General features: G+C 48.3%; 1 protein-coding gene across 3 annotated transcripts in view; it reads left to right on the top strand.

Moving 5' to 3' along the window:
• The window catches only part of HRAS (HRas proto-oncogene, GTPase), a 42,483-nt gene extending 25,939 nt beyond the window's left edge, over positions 1-16,544 (top strand). For all 3 annotated transcript variants that reach the window (XM_082057806.1, XM_082057807.1, XM_082057808.1), the window contains 5 exons: positions 5,899-6,052; positions 10,689-10,867; positions 13,163-13,322; positions 14,017-14,141; positions 16,241-16,544. In XM_082057806.1, coding sequence (XP_081913932.1) covers positions 5,942-6,052; positions 10,689-10,867; positions 13,163-13,322; positions 14,017-14,136 — 570 coding nt within the window. In that variant the 5' untranslated portion in view covers positions 5,899-5,941 and the 3' untranslated portion in view covers positions 14,137-14,141; positions 16,241-16,544. The remainder of the gene's footprint in view (positions 1-5,898; positions 6,053-10,688; positions 10,868-13,162; positions 13,323-14,016; positions 14,142-16,240) is intronic.
• The last annotated feature ends 483 nt before the right edge of the window (positions 16,545-17,027 follow it).

Below are 17,027 nucleotides of genomic sequence, written 5' to 3'. Positions count from 1 at the left end.
GCATTGGAAACCCACTGCAAATCTCTTTCGCTTGACACCTGAGCTTTTCTTGAAACTGTGGTGATGTGATGTACTGATGGGGCCAAGCCCCTTGAGTTCCTCACCTCTGCTTCTGCTGAGTGAGTTTCTAGAGGTTTCACAGTCAGGTTCCCAAAACCACCTCTCTCCCTGCAGATGAAACTCTGTACTGGAGAAGAGACACTGTGAAGAACACCAAGTTGTTCTTTGCAGGACACAGCTGGTTCTCTGGGTAGCACCTCTACTTTGATGCCTGCACCTGCTTTAGGTTTTCATCCCATGAAAGCTTGCACCAAGCATCTCGGTCCTTGCTTGTGTGGGCAATGCCTCCATGCTGCCCAGTGTGTGCCAACAGGGGAGAAGATAAGGAGACGTACCTTCTGCCCTCACCTGCACCTTCATCCCCTCGCTGCAAGACAAAGGTAGGACGCTGGTGCCCACTGGGTCTGGACACTTGGTCTTCTGGCTTCCTGCACAAGGCTGGCAGATGTTTCTCGTTGCTGGAGCTGCGTGGCTCTGGCCACTGGCCTGGAAGCAGCTGCTGCTGCCATGCAGAAGCTTTCCTAGACAGCTTTGAACGGATGCCAGGAGCCCTCTCACTACAGGAGAAAATCCACGAGATCAGGAAATACAGCAGTGGCTTGGCATGCAGATCCCAGCCCTCCTCTTCCTGAATGGTGCTCCTGAACATCTCTCTTCCTTGCTGTCTCACCTAGCTATTTGTTCAACAGCCCTGCCTAGCTTTTAGGGCATGAAACAGTTGAGTACTGAAAATTATGGATAGGCAGAGAAAACACCAGACAGCGACCTGGGTCAGGCTCTCAGATCTTTAAGAGCTTGCAGAGGATGGAAGAAGCCATTCTGTTCCTGCTCAGCATGGGACTGGGAGGCTGTGCTTTTGTGTTACCCTCTGTTATTTTGTGATCAGCTCTGTCTGGGCTCTGCGTTAGCTGCTGAGAAAAAGAGACTCTTGTTTATCCTCCTCTGGAAATCCTCGCATCAGGAAAAGCTTTCACAACAACCAACAGGCCAAAAACCTCCATCTGGTATATCCCCAGACTGAGCGTGAAATATTGGGATATCTGTTACCATCTCTTCTGCAGTTGTGTCACTTTTTTCCCTGCCTCTAGTTTTTAGGAGAGCCAGAAACATTGTCTTTGGGATGGCTGCTCCTAGAACCAGCCCATATGGTGATGATGTTCATGTGGCATTGAGGAACAGTCACCCCTGTGTTGAAACCTGTGTGTGCATCGATGATCAGCCTTGCTCCTCCTATGTTCAGGAGCAAAGAGCCTGATGGGGAGCTATGAGATGCTGTTAGTAAGATCAGCTTAGGGGTAAGACCAGCTTCTCAACCCTGTAACAAAGCTTGCCCATATAGAAATCCCTGCTTTCTCCACAGCCAAGCTCACTCTGCTGTGGCATTTGCATATGCTCTGATGAGCAGTTGAGTCTTCATGCTCCTTGTGAAGAGCTTGCATAATGGATCCTATGGAAAAGGAAGCAATCTCACCTGTACATTGATTTTAGCACACAGGCAGCTCTCATGACTAGAGCTGTCCATCCTACCCCACACTCTTGATTTACATAAGGACACATATTACAGCAATGGTATGAAGCAGTTGGGTGTGCTGCACTCACCATCCTCTGTAAGCTGCAGAATCTCTCCTGCCATTGCTGGGGTGTGGGTGGTGTGCAGGGTGGTGAAGAATTAGCCGAGGCACCAGCATCTTCTAGGTATGGTGTGAGTGAGCAAACACCAACATTGCAGAGTTCTTGTATGCAAATTGTCTATGTGCTGGCCATGGGTGGTGGGGAGCAATAGCTTTTTCACACCCCTCACCTCCCCCCTCCTCTTGGTTGGGTGTGGAGCAGGGAGATGTGGGTCTGTTTCTCTAGAGGAACCAGAGCTCAAAGCTCTGGACAGGGGTGATGATGTGCAGGGCTTGCTGGTGTATGGTTGCCCCTCCGCTGACCCTGCTTAGCTGGGGTCAGGAGCAAGGGGAAGACCCTTAAGCTGCTGTGGGTGACTGCCTTGGCCTTGTCGTGGTTTAGCCAAGCTAACAATACAACCATGATAGCCATTCACTCACCCCCTCCCTACCCCCAAACAGGGGAGAGAATCAAAAGGGAAGGGAGAAACTTGGATTGAGATGAATACAGTTAAATAAAATAACAAAATACTAATACACTGCTAGTAAATACATATACATATATATATACATATATATATAACAGAAATTGAATATAAAGGATAGTCAATGCAATTCCTCACGAACTCTGTCCACACTGAGGAGCCAGTCTCAGGAAACAGCACCCGGTCCCGAGCAGCTGATCCTGAAGAGAGAAAAAAGGCAGAAAGGCCCAGAGGCCTCTGCAAAATGGGAAAAGGCCAAACTAAACATCCCAAACAGAACTCCCCCAGCTCCGACAAAAGGAGCGAAGAAAGCCAAGAAGTGAGAGAGAGAGAGAGACCAGAAGATCCCAACTCTCCTTAAATATGAAGCATGATGCTAATGGGATGGAATACTCTTATTGATCAGTTTGGATGTCAGTCAAGCTTTGCCCCATCCCTGCCCTCCTTCCTCGATGCCTCACACCTGTGAGCAGAACATTCAGAATATCCTTGGCTCTCAGACCAGAGCAATTAAAAACATTAACTCTGTCCCTGGGTGTTATCTCTTGTTCTCAAACTAAGTTCAAATAATGACCGGGTTAGCTATGAAAAATAAAGGTTTCTAACTGCATGAAGAAAATTAACTCATTTTCAGTTAAACCAGCATAGGCCTCCAGCTCCTGCTGCATTGTGGACCAGGGAGGCTGGTGTGACTGTGTGGCCTGGGTGTCTTCTGAAGGGACAGGCCAAGCAGTGCCTTCCACTGGGGTGGTCTCAAGGGAGGACCCCCTTCTTGAGGACTCATGTCTTCTCCTCCCCACACTGAGTCTAGGCTTTTTCCACTGCCTTAGCAAGTCTCATAGACCTGAGCAGTTGTGCAGTTCCCCTGGAGCATCACTGCAGCAGCTGTTCCATCATCAGCACCAGATGTAGAGCAAGGTCTGTTGCAGCCACTGCAGGCCTTTATTTGCAGCTGCTGTGTGTTTTGCTAGGGGCTGCTGATCTCCCTGCTCTGTATGAAAGATAGGAGGAGCTAGTTGCAGAGTTTCTTTAGACCCTCAAGATGCCTATGTGTTGAGCCATGAAGCTGTTCTGCTGCAGGGGTGATTCCCTCCTGTCCAGCAGTGTTGATGGAAATGGTTAGTCAGCATTTGCTCCTCAGTCCCCATTTCAGCCTGTTACTGTGCCTCATAGTAATTGTCTTTTCCCATCCAAGAGATATAAGGAGCCTGGGGTGGGGATCTGTTGTCCCTGAGAAGCAGTGTACATGAGAAACTCATATATGTGGGGCCATGCATTAGTGGAGCAGAGCAATGTGCACACAGTCAATTAGAGTGATCACTTAGATTGTCTCCTGTAGCATTGTTTTCAATCTGCATCTCTTCCTTGGCTGCCAGAACAGAGGCACATTGGACTTTTCTGGGAAACAGTGGCACTTTCAGGGGTGGACCTAGCATATTGCATCATTTGCACCTTGTATTTGCACCATCACCGCTTTTCCACCATATTTAATGACCTTCAGCTGTTCCAGCAGTAAAGAATGGCACAGTAACCAAAGGTCCTGCTTAGCATCATGTTTGTGCTCTGGTTGCTCTTTTGTACCCCCTCCCTTGCCCTTCTCCAAGATCCTGGATGCTGAGAAGGGCATGAGTTTTGTTTTCCTTCCTGCTACTGAGACAGCAGCTCAGAAAATGATTTTGGCAAGAGGCAGTTGTGTCTGACTGCTCCCAGCTCAAGTGGGTGATTAAACTGGCTGAGTGGTTTAAGATTGTTGTCAGGTGGGGATTGAAGGCAGAAAGTTCTGATCTCCTTTCTATTAGATCTTTGCTGCAGTAGCAAATGTATCAGATGCAGACTGGGTACCAGCTTCCAGAGTTTTGGGAGAGGGGCTGGTGAGCATGGGAAGGGTGGTGGAGTGATTTAAGTGTTGGGGTGCAGGGAGATCTAATCCCCATGCAATGGTGTTGCAGGCTGCATCAAATGGTGACCGGCCACGGGTACTGTGAGCTTGTCTTCCCCCTACCCATTGTGTTTTGGGTGGCTTCCCCAGAGCTCGCAGATGACAGCTACAGATGGGTATCTGACCCTGGGGTGACTTTCAGTGGCAGGGGTTGCAGTCCAATGAGGGTGGATTTCTATTTAAACCTTCAGGGTTTTGTAATCTTCCTGAGTTAAAGTTCCTTTTTCTTGTTGGAGTTGGAGCAGAAATTTGAGGGAGGATGTGAGGAGAGATGAATTTTCTCTGGCTGAAGGGCAGTGGCAAGTACACAGTGATGCAGAAATGTGATTTGTTCGTCCTGACCCTAGTCATAATTTCCAATTAGCACTTTTCTTGATGGCATCTCTTGCTCCCCTGTGGGACATGCCAGCTTCATCGTGTGGGAGCAAGGGTACTCCTGCCACAGCCCTCCTCCCTGTTGCAATGGCCAGCACAGCGGGAGGCATAGTTAGCTGGAGGACAGGCAGAGGGTGTGGATGTGCTGCCATCTCAAACATGCCTTGTGGCTTGAGGTTTAGTGCAGCTTTGAAGGTGAAGATGTGGAGGTAACAGTGTATTGGGAGGGCTAGGACTTCTTCCCTGCTCCCATGGGCATTGACATCCAAATTGCATTGGCCAAGGCATTCAAATGTATCTAATGATTTTGGGTTGCCAGCTTGAGATAAGGCAAATTGGAGACAGTGCTGAGCACTTCTGGAAAAACAGACCTCTTAAATTGGTTACTTTAGGGTTTACTTTTGATTTATACAGCCTGTACCTCTGTTATCAGTAACACTCCCTTACCTCTTGAGATTTGCTTGGAGAATGTGTGAAGTTTGCATCCAGACCATCAAGGTGAAGGACTGCAGCATATCACAGGATAAACTTAGTTTTGTATTCAGTTCAATTGATTATTTTGGCCATTTTAAAGTAACCGTCAGTACTAATGGAGAATATTAGGTTAAATAGCTGTGGATGCTGCAGTTCTGTGCTGTACTTCTAGACCAAGTTTCATGGTTTTAGGTGAGGCTGTCTCATGTTTGAGATGCCAGAGCAGCAGGCCATAAAAGCAGAAGAAAGACAGTGGATCCTGGAGGCACAGTACAGAGTGACAGACTGAAAGAAGTGCAGTTTTCTCAGGCCAGATTCCCAGAGTAGTCAGTGTGCTGAGTGAGAAGAAGCTAAGAAAGCCCTTGACTTTTGGGGCACACAGGCCATCCCACCATCTTCCTGTTTCCAGGCCAGGTTCTCCAGGGTGGTATGTCTGTGAGCTTTAGATGAGAGACTAGCATGGTCCTGGAACAGGATACCCTGTGGCAGCAATTTCATGGACAATTTCATAAAGCTACATTAAAAGCACATTGCATCCTTGATGATGGCTTGCTGATTTTCACCCCAAGGAGGGAGGGTGGCTCTTTGCCTTGCAGAATAGTAGTAAAGTGGATTTACCCTGTCCCATCCTCAATCCCTGCTGAAGTCAAGCAACTTAAAAGACCATTAAATCCTTAAGGGGTGTGCCCCTTCACCTCTGCCTTACAGAATTGTGTGTCTCTCTGTTACAATGTGCTGGATCCCAGACCTTGATGTCTCTGCCTCGCAGCATTGGGTGCTCCTGGGATGTGGAGGCGTCACTGGGAATGCTCAGTACCCTAGGAATGAGGCTACGCTTTGCAGATTTCTGCCTTTTCCAGCCGGAAAAGGGGCGCTTACTGCTCAAACCCACTGTGAAGCAGGTGGCAATGGGAAAAGACTCCTCCTAACACGGTGGCTGTGTTTCTCCTTGCAGGTGGTTGTGCTCCTGGAAATCTTGAGCTGGGGTCAGCTGGAAGATGACCGAATATAAACTGGTGGTGGTCGGAGCTGGTGGTGTTGGGAAGAGTGCTTTGACAATACAGCTCATTCAGAACCATTTTGTTGATGAATATGACCCCACGATAGAGGTAAGCAGCTCTGGGCGTGGGGTCTGTCTGTCTACTTGTTTTTCTTTTGCTCTTCTCCACCTTGCCTCCAACCATGCTCAGCTTGATCTCAAGTCTGAACTTGAGCAGGGATGTTCCTCTGCTTTGCAGAACTGTTCTGAGTCACTACATGCATGCTCAGGAGGTTGCAGTGACCGAATTGTGCCTCCTGCAGAAGGACAGCGGTGTCTGCTGAAGAGAAACGGTGAGGGAGGCACCAGAAGCAAGCAGAGGGGGTGGCAGCAGAAGTGGGTATAGCTGGGCAGGGGCTGAGGCGCAGCATGGAAGTCCTCCTTTCTGATGAGACTAGAGTGTAGGGAGGGGTTAAAGGTTTGGGACTGCAGAGCCATTTTGGGTCTATGCTTCCATTTTTCCTCTTGTAAAATCAGAGTAAATATATTGACTTGTGCAGGATGTTTTGAGATTTACTGATGAAATGGGTTTTATCAGAGCTTGGTTGTATTATGCATGTTGTGCAGTTTGAGTGAGATGTGCTGAGCAGCTGAACTGTTGTGGTTCCCAGAGTGCTGCCTCTGCTCCATCATGAGGAGTTAAAAGGTTGATATGTGAGTCTCATAGTTGGTGTGAATGGTAGCACTGGCCTGCCTAGCTCTGCACCATGCCTGGAGTAGCAGGCAGGGACCCTGTGATCCTCCAGGTTGTGCAGAGCAGGGGGTCTGGTCTTCAATATCTGTATCCATATAATATCCTTTTTTAAACTTTTTAAAAACATGTTCCGTTCTCTGACTGCTTTCACTTTTGGTAGTGAGATGCTATTAATAATTACCCCCTGTATGACTTACACCTTTGTTCAGGGGAGATGTGGGCAGCAGCCGCTGTTCTGCATGAGGAGTAAGTCTGCCCTGGGAAGGCAAATTACAGCTCTGTAATGCCTTTTGGACAGTAACATCCCTATCTGCAGTCCTAAGGGATTCTCTACCAGATGTGTGTAAATGCAGCTGTGGTTGCTGCAGTTATTATTATCATAATGGCTAAAAGGCCTCAGCTGGGATCAGAAATCTATTCTGGTAGGTGTTGTATGTGTAGTCCCCACCCTGAAGAGCTTACAACTTAAATAAACAAGCAAGAGAGAGCTTGGTAGAAAGGCAGAAATAGTATTGCAATGGGAAGGAGAGAAAACACTTAAAAGCACGTGCTATTACGTCATTTGGTCAAGGTCACCTAGAAAGTGCGTGGCAGAGACTGGAATTTAATTTAAGGGCTCCCAAGTCTCGGTGCTGCACCTTGCTTATGGATGTCGTTGCCTTCTCTGCCCAGCTCCTCTCCCTGCTCAGCACCAGTAGCATCATGTGCTTTTCTCAGAAACCCGTTTCAGGTTGTTTTTTGGCAAAAGAGCTGCTGATGGAGAGCAGCCTCCCTGTGGAAACATCTGCGTGGATGGGTCTTCTCTTGACCATTAGGGTGGGCAGAGGCAGCTCTGAGCCAGTGATGTTTTGGGTTTTGGAATCCTATTTTTTTGGTTCCAGCTGCCTGCCCCCTGCAATTACCCTGCAGGGAAATTTCTCCATGTAAACAGGCAGTGGGGAATGTAAACCTTGCATGGCATTTCCCAGCACACCCTCCTCACCCTGTCTGCTCCTGCTGTGCCCCAGGAGTCTGCTCTCCTCCCTTGCTCACCCCAGCCCCACTCTGCTCTTCCCCTCATCTTCCTAAAGCAGCCACGAGCTGTTCTTTGCCCCTCTTACCCCTGGTGCTTTTCTACCTGCAAGTCCCACCAGCCCTGATCCCTTTGCAGCTATCTTGGTCGTGCCTCACATACCCCCCACCCTCTTCTCACTCATTCCAGGGTGACGCCTTTTAATTATGCTTCATTTTATGGGGATTTAGGATGCATAGAGAGTTACCTGCCAGCCATTAGAATGTGACCAACAAACCACCCTCCTGTGACTAAGCTGCTTTGGATTGTGCCCAAGAGCTGACTCTGACTGTTCAACCAGCTAACAAACAGCACAGCAATGCTGAAATGAGTAGGATAAAAGGAAAAAAATATATATGTGCACTTCACCCATCACTTAAGTGGATTGAGTGCAGGCTGTGCTGCAAAGGGGAGTGGGTTGGGATACACTGAGAAGATGCTCCCCAGGGCAGGAGTGGTGGAGAAGTGAGTTTGTCCCGTTTGGGGCAAAGACCCCAACTCAATGCCTGCTCTCCTGATTCACTAGGGCAAATGTCTGGTTTTATAACTCAACGCTGGCCGACCTGCTACAGCACACACACGCCTGCTCTTGGGCTGCCGAGGAGCCTTAAGGCCTTTATTTTGTAAACAAGAGGGCCAGGTCACCAAGAAAGTGTATGCTGGTGGTAGTGTCCTGTGGTGAATTAGCAGGAATGGAGTAAAGAGTCAGACTGTGTTGAGAAATTCTTTAGTTTGTCTTCCAGCTTTTAGCAGTCAGCTAGTAACAGGCTTCCCAAGCCTCTGATCATATCCTGACTGTAGCGTTTAAAAAACTGACCTCTTGGCCTGGTCCCCCAGCACACTTGGGGTGCTCCCAGAATCCATCTGGGATTCTGAGTCTGAACCCCAAGTGGACATTGTTTCTGTCACCTGGCACTTCACAGCTGGGTCCAGCCACTTTCTCTTGTGCAAGAAGCTGGGGTATGACATGGGAGGCTATGGAGGACCATTGAGGTTGCAGGGTGCCAGTGGATGCACATGTGGGCCAGTGGCAGCTACACCTGCAGCAGCAGCCAGGTCACCTGGCAGCATGGCAGGGATGGCTGAGCTGCTATCCCAGCTGAAAATGGATACAAAGTGAAGATGGGGAGAGCTTGTCCCCTTCCTGTGGGGAGCGGGGTGCAAAGCTTCCTCTGCAAGACTGTTACTGCCTTTGCTCCCTTAGCGAGCTGGCTGGCCTTAGGGGTGGCCTGTTGATGACCCGAGCTGAGGTGTGGCATCGCTTCTCTGTAGGCGTGCTGGCTGCTGGTGAGACCTGCTGTAGTTAGAGACTTGGCAATTAATTGCAAACACGCATGCCGACAGGCTGGTCCTATGGATGCAAGGCAGGGCGCAGGGGTGGGAGGATGCTTTCCCGGGCAGTGCAAGCATGGAGGTTCCCTTTGCTGGTCCCTGCCAGACACTGGGACCCTACAGGTGAAACCAGTGCTCTTCTACCTTGCACCAAGGAGGCTTCAGATACATTATTGATTAGAAATTGGAGCACATCCCTGCAGAGCAGCCTGCCAGTTGCCTTCAGAGCAGCTGGCTGGAAGCCAGCCCGTCACTCCATGCTTATTCTCGGTGGGTCAGCAGTCCCCCTCTTGGGAAGTCGTGACTGAGAGGTTGTGGCAGAGCAGATCACATCTCCTCTGATTTTTGCAGCACTCTCCGCAAGGTAAGATTTTAATTAGCCGCAGTAGATGATGTTGTTGTAGTAGTGAACCAAAGGGTGGAGGCCGTGTTGGCCTCATTTCCTTTCTATGCTGCTGCTGGTCCTGTTGGTGACCTTTGCTCTGTTGGTTGTTTGTCTACAAGCCTGCAAAGCTCATCTGATAACATTGTTGGAAGAGCAGCAGATGTTAGAATTAATTTTAAACTGCAACCATAGCCTCTGTGGGTGGCTGCAAAACATTGTTGTGGTCATATTGCCGACTTGCACCTTTTTTTATACCTTTTGTTTTGGCTTCCCTCTCTTGCTGAGAGTCAAGGATGCTGCGCTATACCTAGGAGACAGCTGTTGGAGAGGGATGAAGCTGTTCTTTGTGCAGAGGTTGCCCCAGCAGTATCCCTGCTGATGAGATTAGAAATAGGGGAAAGGCATGATGGGGAGGAGCGGTACTTTGAAGAGCCTGCCTTGAAACTGAAACCTTTTCAGGGATACCCTGGTTGATTTCCAGGCCTTCTTAAAACTGCCATAAGTTGCAATTGCCTCTGCTGCAGGGAAAACCCCCAACTTGAAAGGACCTGCATGGATAGTCCTTACCTCTCCTGGAGCCCCCTGGGCACAGACTGGTTGTGGGAAACACCCTCCTCACAGTGCGATATATCTTTTTTTCTCATGCTTGAAGAAGAGGTTTACCATCAAGCCCAGTTTGCAGCCTTACTGGTGGCATATCACCTCTGATGCCTGATCTGAGATGCACTGGAGTTGCTGGATTTCCAGGTGATCTTAAACATCTTCCAGCCCCACAGATCACTGATAGTGGCTGGAAACCCTGGCTGGCTGGAGAGGCCTTTCCTGGGTGTCCCCTTCCAGCACCCAGTCATGGCAGCAACAGGAGAGATCAGCCAGGACAAAATAAAACTTAGGAAAATAGTTGTTGATGGCTATGTGGTATGGTAGAGACAAAGCTGTCCCTGGTCTGCCAGAGGCAGGGCTGGTAACAGGGAGAGCAAGGCAGGGGCTGTCTCCTTTGTGGCTCTGCCAGAGAAGGGAAAACCTGCACAGCTGCTCCTTTTTTCCTTTTTCTTTTCCTTCTTTTTCCTTTCCCTCCCATTTTTGAAACAGCTTGAGTCAGCTATTTAATGGGAGATAAACCAAGGCAGAGCATGACCTGGCATCTTTCCCAGGGATGCACTCGCTGCATACCTTTACCTGGCTGGACCTGAGCCCTCCCTTAATACATCCTCCTCCCTTTCTCTCCCTTTCCTGGCCTGCAGGATTCCTACAGAAAACAGGTTGTCATTGATGGAGAGACCTGCTTGTTAGACATCTTGGATACTGCAGGGCAAGAGGAGTATAGTGCCATGAGAGACCAGTACATGAGAACCGGGGAAGGATTCCTCTGTGTCTTCGCCATCAACAACACAAAGTCCTTTGAAGATATTCACCAGTACAGGTCAGTATCCTGGGAAGTGCCCCTTCCCTCTTGCCCTGTGCAAAGGGGAGGCCTTGCTGCTGCACCCTTCGGCCCTCCCTTTTAGATCAGGCCCTGCAGTGGAAGCACTGGCTGCCAGCAAATACAATTAGCTCAAGTGGCCATTCCCCAGAGAAGAGTTGGAGCAGACGGCTAATGTCAGTGACTCCAATAAAACCCATCTGAAGGGATTGCTTGTGGCCTTTGGGCCTAGGTAATGTAATGTTTAAGTGTTTATGGTGACTAAAGAGAGAGCTGATCCTCTATGACCCCCCTCACTCCCCTCCCTAAGTAATGGAATTGCTTTGTTAGTTCAATTGATCTCAGCAACTTCTGCTGGGCCTCGGAGCTTGGAAAGGAGGCTGGGAAGACCAGGGAGGGCTGCTTCCCCCTCTGGCAGCTGTTGCAGAGAGGCTGCAGTCTGCTGGCTGCATGCCCGTGGGGAGAGGCAGTCCTGGCCTTTTGGAGTTTGGTTTCAACCAGGGCAAAGACGGAGCAGGAGCAGAGTAAGAGCCCTGGCAAGGTGACTTGCCCAAGAGGATGTACTGGAGGGACAGTGGCAGAAAACGGACCCAATCCTGGCATGATCCTGCTTTGTCTGCACCCAGGTTATCCATCCCACTTTTCCACCCTGCTGCCATCATCCGTGCGGATCTGTAGAGCCAAGAAGATAATATAAATGCAGCAGGAGTCTTCCCTGGTTACCCAGATGTTAGCTTAGAGAGCAATCACTCTACTTTATGTCCTTTTTTTGAGGCTTGGCTGTGATGGGAGGCACTTGCAGAGAGTGCAAGAGATGGCTCTGCCTGTCCCCACTCTGTCCACCACCCTCCAAGGAATCATGTACCCCAGTCTCTCATCATGAACTTGGGTCACAGATAATCCTATAGCTCCAAGCACAGGCACAGCCCTTCCTAGCCCTGTAGTCAGAGGCACTGCACCAAGCTGTTGAGATGTCTCAGTCTTTGGCTAACAGTGTAATAACCATACAGTTGGACTAATTTGGCTTGTTTTAGCTGAACCAGAGGACAAAGGATGGGATTTTCCTAAAGCACCTGAGGGATTCAGCAGCATTCATCCTTGTGCTGGGGGCTGATGCCTGTGACTCACTCACAGGATGGCTTGATTTCAAGTCCTGGTTTTAATCATGATGTAAATCACTGGCTTTCATCTCGTTTTGCCTGTACTCTTTGTGTTTGCACTTTTAAAATAACATTCCCCAGAGAAATGCTGGCTCTCCCTGGTTAGTAATCATTAGGAGGTATCTCTTTTCAGCTAAGTGTAGCCTATGCACTAAATTTAGTACTTTTGTTTGCTGATCAGGATGTTACATGGAACATTTAAGTGGCTTTATGGCATATCATACATATAGTCAGACTTTATTTCTGTGTTCTACTAGATTAAAAAAAGATGACTGATTTGTGTGTGTGTGAGAGAGATACATGTTCAGCTGCTTTTGGATAGAAATTTGAATTCAATTAAAATGCAGAAATCAGCATTTTAATAATGCCTTTTTTAGTTAAACAAAACCATGTTAAATGTTATGGATGCATGAGCAAGAAAAAAAGAAAAAGCTGGTCTGCATCTGATGCTAAATGATTTATTAAGCAAAGGAAGTTATCATCTATCAGGAGGGAATTCAATGGATTGTTTATGGCCATGATGGCCTTTAAGATTTTTAGATAGTGGTAAATCTCATCCTCACCTACCTAGTTTTAAATTTAAGGTTAGAATGAAGAAGCAAGCATTACAGCTTTTTTGCTTCCCAATTGGTTTCTCAACTTTGAGTGACCTGAACTAAACTGAAAAGGAAGCAAATACTGCCCATGCATCTGCAGAAAAGGTTGCAGCTGCCAAAAGCTAGTTCATCAGCTCAGCAAATTCTGGATGCAAGTGATTTTTTAAATCCCCATTAAGGGGGATTACTTGATCTAAAATGTTGGAAATAACACAGGTAACTGCTTGAGTATTCCTATTTATTTAGCTTGAACTATCTTAAGTTCATGTCTTAATATAGGTTGTCATAATTTCAAGTTGTGTTTTTCAGTTGCAGTTAAAGAGCAGAGGTATGTTTAGTTTTTGTTTCCAAAAGTGCCCTAGCTATTTTGCTGTTTACTCACTTATATGCTGTGGTGATTTATGTTCTCCTGAAAGCCCAACACAAGGCGCTTGGCAGGAATGAAGCATAGCTTTTAATTCTTGATGAAGAAGCTGGTGGGGAGTGTCCTGTCCCTGAGGCCTTTTCTCCCTTCACTTTGGCACCTCTTACTCTTGCAGGGAGCAAATCAAGAGGGTGAAAGACTCAGATGATGTTCCTATGGTACTGGTGGGGAATAAATGTGACCTACCAGCCCGGACAGTGGAGACCCGGCAAGCGCAGGACCTGTCCCGAAGTTATGGGATCCCCTACATAGAAACGTCTGCCAAAACCAGACAGGTAGGAGGACAGTTTTAAAGAAAGTCTTTTTCTTCTTTTTTCTTCAGTGCTGTCCAGGAGAGGCAGGAATGGGCAGATACCACCTCGCAGACATATGGGTGCAAGGGCTGGGGTTAGTTGCTTCTTTAAGGCTAAATGCTCAATAAGGACATTTCCTCCACTGTCTGTGCTTGTGCCTCCAATCCAGAGAAGTGCATAATTCATGCTCTGGCATGATGCCTTTTCAGGGCTTTCTTCAGGGCTCTAGAATAACCTGTGTAGTCACTGCAGGTCAGCTAAGCTCAGGGGACTTGGCTAACCTCATCCATGGTCTGTTTTGGCAGACCTGCAGGCAGAATATACCAGTGCTGGAAGGACCATGTGCTCCCAGAGCACAAGGGTGGAAATGGAGCAGCTGATACCTTTAATGGTCTAGTGGTGGTGTTTCTCTTCTCTCCCTTCAAGCTGCTGAAATCTGATGAATTTCATGGACTTAAGAGCTCCTTGGTCTTATGGTTGCTCATTCAGTCTCACTCTCTGGGGGCCACACTAAGATCCCTGTTAGTCTCCCAAACTTGGTTTTGTGCCTTTAACTCTGCAATCTTCACTGATGAAAGACAGCACTAGGGACACCTGTCTGGGGAGCAGAGCCCTCTCTTTTCTCCACTGTCCCCTCTCAAGTGGGCAGTTGCTTCAAGCGATGCTTTTCTCCCAGGGCGTTGAAGATGCCTTCTATACCTTGGTGCGGGAGATCCGTCAGCACAAGCTGCGCAAGCTGAATCCCCCAGATGAGAGCGGCCCCGGCTGCATGAACTGTAAATGTGTGATATCTTGACTACGGTGAGTTTTGGAAGCAGGAGTTGGGGTGCAGTGGGGTATATTAGAAGCGGGGCAGGAGGTGACCGCAGATGTATGCATCTGCGAACAAATGCAGCAGAAACAATTTCAGCAACGGGTATTTTTTAATGAAACACCTTTTTGACTGAAATAGCATTTTTCTGTCAAAACACAGGTAAGTCAAAATTACCACTGTTCTGAGGAAGTGTGTAGGAGGAAACGATGGTTTATTTTTCTCCCTCATTTTGTGCAACAACATTCTACAGAACTGAATTAAAAAAATAGGTGTTTTGTCATGCTTTCGTTGGCAAAGCTTCTTCCCATGCTGCCCCTCTGAAAGAGGAGTTAAACTAGTGTTCAAGGTATGCGGCTCACCACGCATTCACCAGACTGGCCCTAGAAGAGTTCAGATGAAGAGCTGGGTTGAGCATTTTACCCCCTAATGCACTCATGTAAATTGCCTTGTCCTAAAGTTTCAGAGCAGACCTATTTCACTGTGAAAGTCATGTGTTCCTCAGAAGAGTTTTCCCCATTAGATATATCCCCTGGGATATTCAGAACTGATGCAATGTTGAGAGTTAGCCATAAGGGGAATATTTTGCTTTTATAAATTTTATGTGCTGGAGCCAGGAACAGTGTTTTTCAGATTGTCCACATTCACTTTTCTGTTTTTCTTCTTTTTGTGTGTGTGTTTGTGGGGTTTGTTTTGTTTTTGGTTTTATTTGTTGGGTTTTTTGTTTGGTTGTTTTTTTCTAAATGATGAGTTTATTTAAATCATGTAATCCTGATGGATAGTAGTGAGGGAGAGCTCCTGTCAATGTCCCTGCATGAGCTGGGTGGCCTTAAGCCAAGCACCTGGGAACATCTGGGTGTAACCAGCTCCTTCTCTGGCAGAAATGTAGCGAGAGATGCAATTGGGGATGAGCACACCCGGGAGATGTATGTTTGAGGACATCTGGGACCGGGGCGTGGGAGAAAAACCTGCATGAACATTGCCCTTAATATCTTTTGGGGAGTCTCCCAAGCACCTGGACAACTGCTGGAGTCCTAAAGAGAAGTGTGTTTTGTCCAGAGATGGTGCTAAGAAGGTCTCACTGAAGGTGGAGGTGGGCAGCTGGTTTTCCTCTGTTGATTTTTGAGCCAAAGGCTGTGAGCACAGCTGATGTGTTCCCTGAAAACAAACACACACAAAAACCCAAAATGCTGGCAGTGTTTTCTTCCTATAAGGAAAAAAAAAGTCAACCCCCCACCCTTCTGCTCCCAGCTGATGCACCCAGTATCTCCTGGGGACCAAGCTGAATGCTGTGCCCAAGCACACTTACCACTGCTAAGGGAGGATTTCCAGATGTTCAGGTCCTCCAGATGTTCAGGGATGTTTCCTCCGGATGAGGATGTGAGCTCGGGGCTCGTTTCCTGCTCCGGCTCACAGCTGATGGCAAGGGCTCAGCGGACACTGCTGCTCCCTGACACTGACTGCCAGGAGCCCAGTTCCTGTCACAGCTCGCTGGCCAGCACTGCCATGGGCACTGCCTTCAAAAAGAGGGGCAAGAAGGGAGATGGCAAGGAGTCTCTTGGAAGCACTCTGATCTGCTAAGAGTGCATGCCTTGTGAGTTGCCAACATCTTTCCTGCTCATGCAGAATCTGGAAGCAAGACATGCTAGCTTATTCTAGCTGCAGTGGCCAAGAACAGAGAGGGAGAAGCATCAGGGTACAAAAGGAAAAGCAAGGCAAGGACATGCTAGGTTTTGGGGAGAATGGCAGATGTGTGGTCAGGGAGCCAGGGAGATTGGCTGCATTTACCCTGGACTCACTTTGTGGTTCCCATCATCCCTGGAGGATGGACCAAACAGTGCCCCTTCCCACAACAAGGTCTGGGCAGAGGCTCACCCGTCGCTCCACAGGTGGTTTGCTTATTCCCTTCAGCACACATGCAGGTGCTTTGTTGAGCCACATCCAGACCTCCAAGACCTGTAGAGCCCTTTATTTTCCCTCTGTGGACACTAGCAAGGTCATTCCAAAACGTGAGGGGTGGGTAATGGTAACAGCCCCTGCTGGTTCTGATGGCAAATGGGTGCTAATGAGTGTCCTGTTCTGGTTTCAGCTGACTGGACTGTGTCTTGGAGTGGTTTCCACTGTGCAGAGCACAAGGAAAGAGGTGAAGCAAAGGAAGAAGCAAACGGATTCAGAGGAGGAGTAAAGCGGGAGGTGGAGAGGAAGAGGAGGAGGACGGGGGAGCATGAGCACCTCCAAGGACTATCTCGCACTTCACCCAAACCTGTGGCAAACGACTTTTTTTTCTTTTTTTCTTTGTCTGTCCCCTCCTTCTTTAGCCTCCTTCCACCCCAGCAACTGTACAAAGCCACAGATTGAATCACAGTAAATTATTATTTGATGGTCTCAACAAACTGTCTTGGTGGCTGTGTCCTCCTTCCAGAGGGTGCTGCTGCTGGTGCTCCAGGAGGATCACTGGTGGGATGGTTGGGAGGGAAGGGTGCTGAGATTTGTTCTCCAGGGACCAAGATCATGGTGTAGCCTATGAAGACGATCAGGGTGGGGTATCCTTCAGGAAAAGAGCTGGTAAGCCTCTGGTAAGTTGTTATCGTGTCCCTGTGTCCCCCTCTCCCCCCCGACCTGAAGCTCTTTGCTGGCCCCAAGTTTTGGTGGGGTGGAAAAGTGTAACCAGTTCAGGCCTATTCTCAGTGTTCCCCTGGGTGCTTTGCCTTCAACCTCATCCATGTAGGATTTTTTTATGGCCTCAGATGTGATGTCTGGAAGACAAGAAGGGTTGAGGAAATCTGAGAGCGGGCATTACCTCAGCTGGTGCCAGTTTGTTGCTTCCTTGATTTTCTTTTTTTCCAGGCAGCTGTTTCTGGCATAGCACCTCCCAA

Source organism: Streptopelia decaocto, assembly GCF_964273445.1.
Source record: "Streptopelia decaocto genome assembly, chromosome: 7".
NCBI classification, from domain to species: Eukaryota; Metazoa; Chordata; class Aves; order Columbiformes; family Columbidae; genus Streptopelia; species Streptopelia decaocto.
This window is presented reverse-complemented; position numbering and strand designations above follow the sequence as displayed.